Source organism: Coptis chinensis, chromosome 7 (assembly GCF_015680905.1).
Source record: "Coptis chinensis isolate HL-2020 chromosome 7, ASM1568090v1, whole genome shotgun sequence".
In the NCBI taxonomy this organism is placed as follows: Eukaryota; Viridiplantae; Streptophyta; class Magnoliopsida; order Ranunculales; family Ranunculaceae; genus Coptis; species Coptis chinensis.
Window position 1 is genome coordinate 96786935 of NC_141462.1, and position 11904 is coordinate 96798838.

The 11904-nt window shown below is 36.0% G+C and overlaps 2 protein-coding genes across 2 annotated transcripts; both read right to left on the reverse strand.

Annotated features, from left to right (window-relative positions):
• Positions 1-2570: 2570 nt before the first annotated feature.
• LOC147490354 (pathogenesis-related genes transcriptional activator PTI6-like) lies at positions 2571-4209 on the reverse strand. The gene has a single exon (XM_086573131.1). The coding sequence runs from the start codon at positions 3513-3515 to the stop codon at positions 2712-2714; it is 804 nt and encodes a 267-aa protein (XP_086429257.1). The 5' UTR covers positions 3516-4209; the 3' UTR covers positions 2571-2711.
• Positions 4210-8476: 4267 nt separating this feature from the next.
• Positions 8477-11677, reverse strand: LOC147490355 (ubiquitin-conjugating enzyme E2-17 kDa). Its single transcript, XM_086570020.1, has 5 exons — positions 11450-11677; positions 11231-11339; positions 10713-10840; positions 9655-9759; positions 8477-8702 (listed from the first exon to the last, which is right to left on the reverse strand). Exons 2-5 carry the CDS (start codon positions 11298-11300, stop codon positions 8559-8561), a joined length of 447 nt encoding a protein of 148 aa, XP_086426146.1. The 5' UTR covers positions 11301-11339; positions 11450-11677; the 3' UTR covers positions 8477-8558.
• Positions 11678-11904: the final 227 nt, after the last annotated feature.

Below are 11904 nucleotides of genomic sequence, written 5' to 3' on the forward strand. Positions count from 1 at the left end.
AGAGACGTGTGTTTGTGAAAACCTATCCTGTACTTTTCCTGGACTCTATAATAAATGGAGATGGTATCAATTTTTTGCTTTGAACGCAAGATATGCTTTGTGGGTTCCGCTTTTAGTCTAAATTAAATCATGCACGAGAAATATGGTCCACCTAACATGTTTCTAATTCACATGTGATCAGCCATGTGGTTACCAAAACGCATGCACATCATCTTTCTTGGTGACCCTTGTAGTGATGGAGGCTGTGGAACAAAAGAACTAGGTGCACAGATATCAATGTCAATGTCTACAGTACATAATTCTCATTTTTTAACATGCCCGATCATCAATAATATGGTGATAAAATGACCACCAGTATTGGTTTTGAGTCCGGCTACACAGTAACAGGTTACTGGGACCCAATCCCAGTAACCATTACAAGTTTTTGTTGGATTGTCTCGGTTACAGATCTCGGCGCACACACAGATTTTGGCACGCACACACGGATCTCGGATCTAAATCAATGGTGAACTTGTAACGGTTGTTAGGATTTGATCCCAATAACCGGTTACTGAAAAGTCGAATCCATTGGTTTTTATGTAAAAACATCTGTTTGTTCAAAATTTCCTAGTAAATGAATAGTGCGTATAGCTGCTCGTGTCGCCCCAAGGCTATGATGTCAATTTTGGTCGACAGCAGTACAAACTATATATATATACATAGGTCGTACTCTGTTAGACAATCGCACTAAAAATGAAGCGATTTAATGGTTTATTGGGGTTTACAGAAACAAAATATTCACCTACCATTGTACTTGTGTTTTTAGATATATTAGTAAAGTAGATGTATTTTAGTACAAAATATTTTGATATATCGTGATATTTATAGATATTTATCCAGATTTTAAAAAAAGATATATAAATATCACGATATATTTAGAGATATATACGACTGTAAATATCGGTGATATTTTGACGATATTTATAATGTTTAAAGATATTTTATAATATTTGGAGATATTTGGAAATATTTGGCGATATTTTGTGTATATAATAATTTTATTTAATATTTATTATTATATTTCAAATAAATATAAATAATATATCAATAAATATCCATAATATCTATGATATTTGTCAATATTTTGGATATATCCACGATATTTGTATGTGAAACAATATCAAATATCCCCAAAGAGAAAAATATATCCACGATACATATCCAGAAATTAAATATCGATAAATATTTATATTCTGATATTTTGTACTATGGATGTATCACGTTATTCAAGTAGTAGTGATGTATGATCAAATACAATGTTTTTTGGTGTATATATAGATATAGTCATATAGATCAAGGTAGTTTGTGAAAGATGAGCTTCAAAATCACGTATTAGCCCAACGATGGAAGTGTTAAAAGAAATTCCATTGAACAATTATCTAACTGTCGCTTTTTCGCACGAGATTGAAATGCGATTAGTGGGAAATCAGATGTCTATATCGTGTATATGATCAGGCACTCAGCTCTGGTTTTGGTCCCAAGGGACAGTCGCATAATTTGATTTTGCAGTTGAGAACTTGAGATGAGGTCAATTGGTAAGGTGGGTATTTGGAGCACATTTGTTAAATGTTAAAGTTGCTTGGTCACTAGGCCTATGGGACCCCTCCAGAGGTCACAACTACACTACAAGTTCTAAGACACAATTTTCTCCGGAATTTAGTGTTGTAGGTTAACAGCCGCCTATGGACTGTGGATCATTTCCTACTTTTCCTTAATCTTAACTAATTTCCCACCATTTAAGACCAAATCATAGTGTGCGTGACCAACCTTGTGGCCCCTCATAATTTAAATCCGCCACCACTATGCTCTTTGCACTTGCAATCACAGTTATTAACTAACATTTAATCTGCCTATGCCAGAAAATAGTGGAAAAATACTTGGATGAAGAGTTTGCAAAGATTATAGACTTGTATTTCATAGAACAGCTCAAAACTTTGAGTTTCGTGTCCATGGCTTTGATAAAGCATAGAGGTACGAGAGACAGTGGGCTTTCGTGTTGTATTATTTCCCGGTATTGCATGCAAATGAATCGTATCTCTCTACACATGCTCTCTTGTCTCACCTTACATAGTGTGGAGAGATTTATTTATTCCAAACAATTTTATTGAATACGAGTCCTAATCTTTGCAAAAAAAAAAAATCTTGTTTGGAAATCAGAAAAAGAAAGCAGGGCCCCATTTGGATCAAAGAGACAAAAAGCTAGGATCAGGCAATGCTCACCTCACCACGTGACGAATTAGGCTTGGCTTATGGGTCCCACCCAAAGCAACTACGTGTCCGTCAGCAGTCGGGTTTAGACAAGCAAACACAGTATCCAATTCAAAAAGATTCAAGCTCGAATACTCCAGAAACTTTTTTTTTTTTTTTTGTTTGAACACTTGAATAAATAATAAATATTTTATATTTTCCACAATGAAAATTCTCCTGCTTTTCCACGTCAAAGCGTGGAGATCAAGGAAGAATACTGACCAAACATATTTTCCCATTTTTTTTTTTTTTTTTTTTTCCACAGCTTCTTTTACTTTAAAGGCTTTTTAAATAATAATAATTATTAAAATAATAATATATAAAACAACTACAAAATTGCTCATTTATGTACTTGGACTATACTACCCTCAGATTATCTAGCAATGTAGCAATGGACTTGGATCGACTTTGGTCTTTTTGAGCCACTATCTAACCACCTCCACTGAGAAATAGTCAACGTCAAACTCACCGAACTCTTCTTCTCCGACCGCTGCGTATCTTTTGGGCAACTCAATATCCGGAAGCGTCAACGGCAACTCAAAGTCGAATCCGAACATATCCGCAGCATCTCCGTAACTGAAAGGACTAAACGGGAAAAAGTCGCCGTTAAGCACTGAAGTGGGTGACTTGACAGAAACATCTTCTTCACTAGCACTCTTTGAGTAGAAATGGTCAGGAGGAGTTGTGGGGAAATTGGTGATGGCATTAGAGCCTTTGAGCATAATGGCAGCGTTGTCGTAACTCTTTGCAGCTTCTTCAGCTGTATTAAAAGTGCCGAGCCATAAACGTTTGCGTAGAGTTGGGTCGCGTATTTCTGCAGCCCAACGGCCCCAGGGTCTTTGCCTTACACCCCTGTACTTTTTCCTTTGTTTTCCTTGCTCTTGTTTTTCAATCTTTGGTTTTTCAATCTTTGGTGTTGGAACTGGTAGCTTAATCATTTTCCTCCTCTTCTTCTTGCTCTTCTCAGTACCCACTACTAGTTTAACTTGTTGTTGTAGCTTGATATCAATCTCTCTAACATGCCTTTTCACTCTCCGTACAAATTTCCCTTCTTCATCTTCGTCGCTGGAAGAGTCGGTAGCATCGACATCGGTGACGATGATTCTCACCACCTTATGCCTAATTTTTGAAGATTTCTGGTGGTGTACTAGTTTTGTGGTTGTCAGAACATGCTCGGAGAACTTAACCGGTGGAGAAATGGTCATATCTTTACCAAATCTCCAACTCATGGTGCATAACTATTGGGGCTTTATCTGGGGGTGGGTAACAAGAGAAAAGAAGGAAGGGGCTGGCCGGGGAGAAAGATGGAGCTTCTTTTTTGGAGTGAAAAAAGGCAAGATAAGGTGTAGAGGGTGTAGAAAGGGGTTTTAGCTACAAGTGGGAAAATCTTTAGTCTGAGAAAGAATCTTACAGAGTGGGCAGAATGCTTGTTATAGACTGGTGAAAATAAACACAAACTGGGTAACTAGTGTGACTGTGAGAGTACTAAGTCCTGCTGCTAAAGTGGTAGGTGTAGAGCTTTATAACGTTGGGAACCTTGGAGCACAAGTAGTGACTTGAGAATTGAGCTAGAGAGTCGGTCAAGACTTGAGAGAAGTTGGAGCGAGCGAAAGGGAAAAAATGGAAGGAAGAGTGGTTTGTGGAATAGTCAGTGTGAATTTATACTGCACGGATTTTGGGAAATTAAAGGGCCCCTCCCCTTCCATCCCTTCTCTCATAATCTCTCATCTCCTTTGAATCACTTCTTCACATGCCTGTTTCTGTACAAATAAAGATATATATAATAGTAATGTGCACCTGATTATGTAGCTCCACGGTTGTGATTTTAATCAGCAACACATGAATTAATAACTAAATTATAGATGGCATAATTATGTTTTTGGTTGGAAAAATAAGTTGCGTTTTGAAAAGCAGATCAACTAGATTACAAAGTGATAAGCATGCCGATGCCTTTTAGTAGTCGTGTGCAGTTGTGCCTTCTAAGCTTTAACCTTATAGGTGTTTACAACTTTATTTTAACTTCATATCAAATGGTTAGATTTTCAATTTTAAAATTACTCAAGTAGTGTATAGACTGGCTGTTCAAATGGAAAATAAGAAGAAACAAAATTGATCATATAGCAACAAACGGCGTGATATTTAACTTCATAATTGATGAAACAAATTAGTGTATTTGTATGTATGTATGAGGTTTTAGCTACAATATTGTAGAAGAGAATATTTTGTCATTATATGTTGAAAATGTAATCTACTATCAGATAAAACAATCCTTACATGAAGTTGACGTTCAGGTTCAAGTGCATATTAACAATTGATATATATGTTTAGGCTCTCTGAAATAAGAACTTTCCAACTTTGTTCCCTCTCTTGTCTCGAGCGCTGGTTACTTGCGTTCAACTTCAAACATGAATATATACTATTTAACTAAATGAATAATAAACAAATGAAAATGAACTACAATGAGCAATCTGGACTTATGTAATGAAACAGCTTTCTAATTTAGAATAAGATTGTGCTTTTAATTTAATAGCAGTTCTAGAGTACACCTTGGTTATGGGTGCGTTGGTATCTCATCCCTTAATTATAGACTTTGTCATGCAATACACCCTCACCTTTTGCCTGATAGAGGGTCCAAATGTGATAGCACAGGTACAGCCTGCATACTCTAGATTTTGGCTTAATTTAAAAACATGCACAAAGTATAGACAGGTGCATACCATGATCATCGAGCACACTAGTTAGGGATGATTATATTTTTTATGGGGAGTAGGACCATCCTATCCCACTATACACCCAAAAAAAGTAACTGGGCACAGAACAAATTGTTGGTTTTGTTAGTAATTTATGCTATTGTCAGGGACAAATTGGTCAACAATGAAAAAATACCAAACGAGATTTCTCCATCCTCTTCTCTGGCATGCCTTCCTAACTTTCCAATTCCTACTACTGGATTTGGTGTGGAGGAGAAGACAGTGAGTTAATTCACTGAGTTGAATTGGGGAATTAGGATTTTTTTCTAGTATAGGTTACCAAGGTCACTTTTTTTGTGGTCCTACCCCCTAAATGGGGCAGGACGCTAGCAATCCTCAACATTATTTTAGCTTGCAATTATTAAACCTTACAACACTTTAGACTCTGTGAGAAAGAGGCATGTTGTATGCTAAAACAACTATTCTATTCAACTCTAGGCTTAATCGGATCCAACCTTAACATTGATATAAATAAATTCAACTTTTAGAAACTGTATCAACCATCATAATTTGGATTTAGGTAAACCGGTCATAAACTAAATTGAAGTGACTGACTTTGAAAATCTTGTATAAACTTTAGAAAGAAGCAAAGGGGAGATTTGTATGAGTCAGCACGTGGTCGACTTTCAATCATGCATTAAAAGTTGGGAGTGTTCTGTCGCTTGTAAACCAAGTCATAAACTCATAATAATAATAATGCAAAAATGACCCTCCTCAACTCAAGCTTAAATAAGTGCTTAATAACCTACTACAAAAGAGCCATGGAGACATCAGTTCATCAGTTATTCCACTTATTGAGATTATCCAACTTAATTTCGTTTCTGCGTGTTCTACGAGTCACATAGACGGAGAGAGATTGACCTCTGGTCACTTCAAATGACTATTCTGAAGTCATGAAGTGTGGCATTTGAACTGATGATTCTGCAAGACTGAGAAGTGAGAACAAGGCGTCTACTTTTTAATACATTTTTTATGGACAAATTTACATGAGAGGTCTTCTCCATAAAAGTTCTTTTCGCGGCAAGAGAAAATTTTAATAAGCTTTTTCATCTTACAAGATTCTCCTTACCCACCAAAATTTCCTTGGACAATAAAACTTAAATCACACTATCAAAGTATTCTCCTGTTAAATGAAGGAATGTAAACTAATTAGAGTAACTTTTCTCTTCTACTGATTGATTTTTTATAGAAAATTTTTCGAACTGGTTTGAGTGCACAAGGGAATTTCCTTTTAACATATATAGAGGGGCCATGGTGTTAGGACTTCCGAATAAAAAACCAGAGTTAGTCCCTGCTTGTGGTTGGGGAACAAGTGAGGAGATCATCACAGGTTAAAAATTGTCGGATCTCACCCCTTCTAGTACCGAGGCTTTTAAGACATGGAGCACGAGACAGGTTCAACATTTACCCCAGCAAACGTGTTATTTCATTCTACTCTTAGGGCATCTCCAATGGAGGTGTGAAATTACATCTCCATATAGGCACTACCTAGATGTCATTAAGATTTTACTATTCCAATTGTAAATTATTGTAGAATCCATAACTATCCACTCTCTATTGTTTCAAAAAATTGTAAAAAAGTTTAATTTTAAACCCAGACTTTTAAATTAAAGTGGGACGTCATTTCAAGTGACATCCGAGTTTAAAAAATTTTAAATTGTGACTTTAGAAATAGATGGGAACGACACTCCAAGTGACATCCGAATTTGTTTTTATTCAAACGCCTGTTCGAGTGTCGCCCGGGCTTTTTATTGAAAAGGGGAATTCCCCACCCTCTATATCAACTAAAATACTCTATTACCTACTGTATAACACTTTCATTGGAAAGAATTTTTTGACATTTGGGATGTAAAATTTCCACTCTATACGGTTTATACCCCCTTGGAAATGTCCTTATACGCCACCAAAAAAAAAATCAAACAAATAATATTTCAGTAGAAAGGGTGTATTCTATATTCACTTCTAAGTTCTAATAGATCAAACAGGTCTTTTAATCCCGTCCAAATGCTTTTTCAGCAATGTGTTTAATAACTATAATTTTGTAATTTCTAAGAAGACCGTGATACTGTGAACCAACCATGCGAATACATAAGAACTAAGAAATAAGCTCATTAACTGTGAGAAGACTGAGAACTAGACAAGTACTTGATTGAGTTCATTCAATAAGTTCACGACATATACCACCGAAGTCTCTGGGAGGTTCTGTTGAACATGCACACAATCCACTCTTCATTATGACTAGTAGGGATTGCGAGCTAAATACATGTACCTTGCACATCTAACTTCCCCGTCTCTCTGACGATTTACTTCTTAGTCCTTTCTTCTATCCTAATGGTTCACGAGTTATAACTTATAACATACTAGGCAGATCTTCTGGTGACTGGTGCTCAGCGATCTCTCTTCTTTCTCCCTCATTAATATTGACTTGCTATTAGGTACAACCGTACAACAAGTCAACAACATTGAACCTGTCCAATTTTCGTCCCATTTCGTGCAATGTATCTATGAATATCCCATGTAGTCTGCAATGACACTGAACCATAATCTAATTCTTTCTTCCTGTATAAAGTACTTTCGCCTGACTAACTAGTTTACCAGACAAATCGATTACCCGAGCTTTCCAAACAAAAGCAGAGCTACAATTACATTGAACAAGTTATTTGCAACAGCTTTCCTTCATATGAAAGCTTGTATCAACCCAGACAAATAAACCTTACAGAGTTACTGGCAGTAAACAGGCCCCAAAGCAAAATTGAAATTGTAGCTAGCTGAAAACGTTTCATTCATCTGCTAAGGCAAAGACAGGAATTCACCTACCTCCCTACCTCATTCAATTTGGCCCTGAAGGCAACTCCCCGATACATGAGCATTTAATGAAAAGAAACAGATTAATATCTTGCCATAACTAATAATCTTTTCCTCAAAGGGCATTCCCACAAATTGATTACCATACTAAAAGCTTGAAAACAACATCCGCTAGTATAAAGACTATAGGTCTTGCAAGGCATTTTGGTATGAAAATGATCCGAGACTGAAACATTGGTTAAGAAGATCCTTCAATCTAACTCTCAGACACAAACCTCGGACCAAGGGAAGATGATCAGAGTAACTTATTTCACATCAATCATCTAGGCGTCCGATGACAAGATTTACCTTTTAGTAATATTCGAATATTTTGTGAACAAAGCACAACCTAGGAAGAAATTGTCAAAAGTGCGGAATATAAACACACGGTCATTCACAAATAAAAGGGAGATTGTTAAAATTATCACACTACTTCATTTCAAACGCACTACATGGAGGGATTCATCTTGCAGAATCCAGAAAATGTAACTTCAAAACAGATTTGCAAGAAACAAACATAAAATCCTAAAACGATGTTCCCTCCTAATTTCAGTTCTATTTCCAATGTCTAAATTCAAAGTCACAAGAGACCAACAACCAAACTCCATTCTCGGGAAGAAACCACGAGTCATGCTTTACAATTTCTTTCAAGAAAAGAACGGGCAAGCTTTTCAATGTTTAACCCATAGCATACTTTTGTGTCCAGCTTCTAGCTGTAGTCTCGTACTTGCTCCTGTCTGTCTTATACATGTGAGCAATCTCTGGCACAAGTGGATCATCAGGGTTTGGGTCTGTCAACAGGGAGCAGATGGAAAGGAGAACCTGAATTACACAGAAAAGCAATTAAATTAACAAAGTTCCACCACAACTATGGCAAATATGTGTCACCTCAAACATTGACTAAATTATGGCGAATATGTCTCTCCTCACTACACATTGTCCCAATTCTCAAATACTAATTGCAGAGATGGAGATTTTGCACAAAGTGCAGGACCAATAATTTTTAGACTAGAATGTTTCATGTATGTGAGAGTTTACCTCGTTGTAAGTATAGCAGTGAACTGTACAAACCTAATTAGGGTGTCACTGAACCAGTTTGGCGTGTGATTTTTGCTTAAACAATAAAATTTATGCACCATGCTAATAGAACCAACTATATTTAGAATATTGTTTTTCTAAAATCAATATCCAACAGAGAACATTTTAAAGCAATTAGAAATAGCTCAATCAATTTTTCCATAGTAAGAATTTCACACATAACCACTAATTAACAAAGGCATGGTACACGATGTCCCATGTTCTGTTTAATGTTGGAAAAGAGAACAGCAAAGAATATTAACAATTTTCTTTGACCGTGATATCTTCAATAAGTGGTGGTAGAAACTACTAGTGTATGTTTTGCTAACTAACAAAAAATTCCTCCAAAAGTGATGGTGATAAACTGATAACTAAAGAATGCAAAATACAGAAAAGCACTGCATGGTACAAGCATCCCTGCGATGAGCAGTGAGTAGTTACACAATGACAATAACTTGGACAGGTAAAGGTATCCAATCATGGCACACAGAAGTAGGAACAACATAAGTAAGAGAAATCATTTCAGACAATCAAATTTCACAATTCCACATACAAAATATTTTTCGAAGCTTACACACTTGGAAACACTTCGACTCGGTTTGTGTATGACTTAAGGGGCCAGTATGAACCATCCAATCATCACGTATCCATGCCTTTTAATGTAACTTAACTTGCAAGTTTGCAGTGTACAACATACCTTAGAGATGGTAAGAGCTGGGCTCCATTGTTCTTTAAGAATATCCAGACAAATGCTTCCATTGCTATTAATATTTGGGTGGAAGACCTTAGTCCTAAATGCAACCTGACAGAACGAAAAATCAAAACAAAAGAATAGACAAAGTTACTAAATGGAATACTTAAATCAAATTATCATTAATGCAATCCAGTTGGATTTATAAGACCAAAGTGATAACTATCAGGTAGACTGCCAGCAAACTTTCGGAAGTGGAGAAGAACCAAGCAAAGAATAAAATAGAGCATAAAGAAGCAAATACTAAAGAATATATAACTCGCATTAACCTCAAACCCGGATACCCTCTTGGCACTTCATGTCATACCATCTATGTCTATATCTCATTGCATCACTGAAAATGGAAAGTGATAAATTCTTTACACCACTCATAGGTATATCGGGATATTTTGCACATAGGACCGACCTTTCGACCTCACATATCTTCTTCCAACCACTTCAATATAATATTCACAGAACAAAAATATTTATTAAGAAATAAACAACTGAAAATAGTTTTTACTATAGTAAGCATCCTTTTGAAAAAGACCCTAGTAAAGCTCTGATATACCAAATGTCAGATTCACCAAATTGGGAAAGGCAATGTGTATCAATTACCCTCCACCTTCTATAAAGTAACTTTTTTCATTGGTAATTTACTAATTCACTTATTTAACATTTACAATAAATTTAACTAAACAAAAGTTGCGAACAATATTTCAAGTTGCCCCTCCCCATGTCTAAGCAAGCCGGTTGAATACAACAATAGATTCCCTTTCCACTATCTGCAAGCACATGTCACACACTTGATGCATGTAAACCAGCATCATGCCATCATAGAGGCGCAAGATCACACACACACACACACGCATGCATACACCAAACTAGATAAACTGTGCTACCCAGTAGTGAATATCAAGTGCTCATGCAATACAATAAAAGTGAGGATAGAAATTATTTAACCTACTATTATAACAGAGAATAATTGAATTGAAACTAACAAAAAAACGAAAGAAAAAACATACCTTAGGGGGTTTAAAAGGATAATCAGGTGGGAAATGAATGGTAACTAGAAACACGCCTCCTGCATAAGGGCTGTCAGGAGGACCCATAATAGTCGCTTGCCAATGAAACATATCTTCAGCTACAGGACCTGTGGAAATCAGGATGTTAATTTCATAAAATCAAGTAGTTTCAGATAACGCAAACTATAGGATTGAATATCCCAATAGTAGGTGCCTGGCCGAATCTATCATTCTTGTTAATTGTGCTAGTGAAATACATTACCATTCACATCAAGGTTTCATATATTTTAAAATAACATGGTCCAAGTTCCTACCAAATCAAAAAATCAAAATAGTATATGACATGAGTAACAGCCAGCAAACATATTGTCAAGTCGCGACAACTCAAAACTCTAACAGCAAAACAACAAAAGCTCAAGCTCATGATACGTTTATGTAAACTTTTCTAAGCTATAATTACTCAAAGCAATTTCACCAAATTGGTAATAATTATGTTTGCATATAAACTAAATATATACCAGCACTGCATGACGTGGGAGGGTCCTTCTGCAAATCCTTAAGTTCCTTCAAAATCCTTTTCGATGCCATCACCGGAATAAATTAAGCCTCCTAAACCAACAAAAACACCTGCAAACAAAATCAACAATTATTATTATTAAAAAAAAAAAAAAAAAAAAAAAAAAAAAAAAAAAAAAAAGATCCGCATGAATTCAACATGAGCCCTAAATTATGTATACCTTGAATTGAAAAAGAAAGAGGGTTGAGCTGTGGTGGTTGAGAGAGAGAGAAAGAGAGATTATTATTGTAGATCCACCGTCGCCAGCAGAGGTTTCCTAATTTTACGAAAACACAAACAATCAAATAATGAATCAAGGGAAGGGCCTCTCTCCTTTTATTTATAGCCTTTACTTTGACACTTTTGCCCTTCTTATTCTCTACTAATTCCGCGTGCGTTTGCCGCGACCTTTTTTGTGGTCCGGGGTATTAGAATATATATATTTATTATTATTATTATTTTTTTTTCTTCCGCATAGGGCGGTTTTGATAATCTGATAACCGATCCAAACTAAACCGATAAAAAATGGTTTGGGTTTTGATAATTTAGTTTGCTTTACCGACTCGAATTCGAACCAAACTGATAAAATATTGGTTTAGTTTTGGGTTTGTCTTACCCGAACCGATATGAAACCGA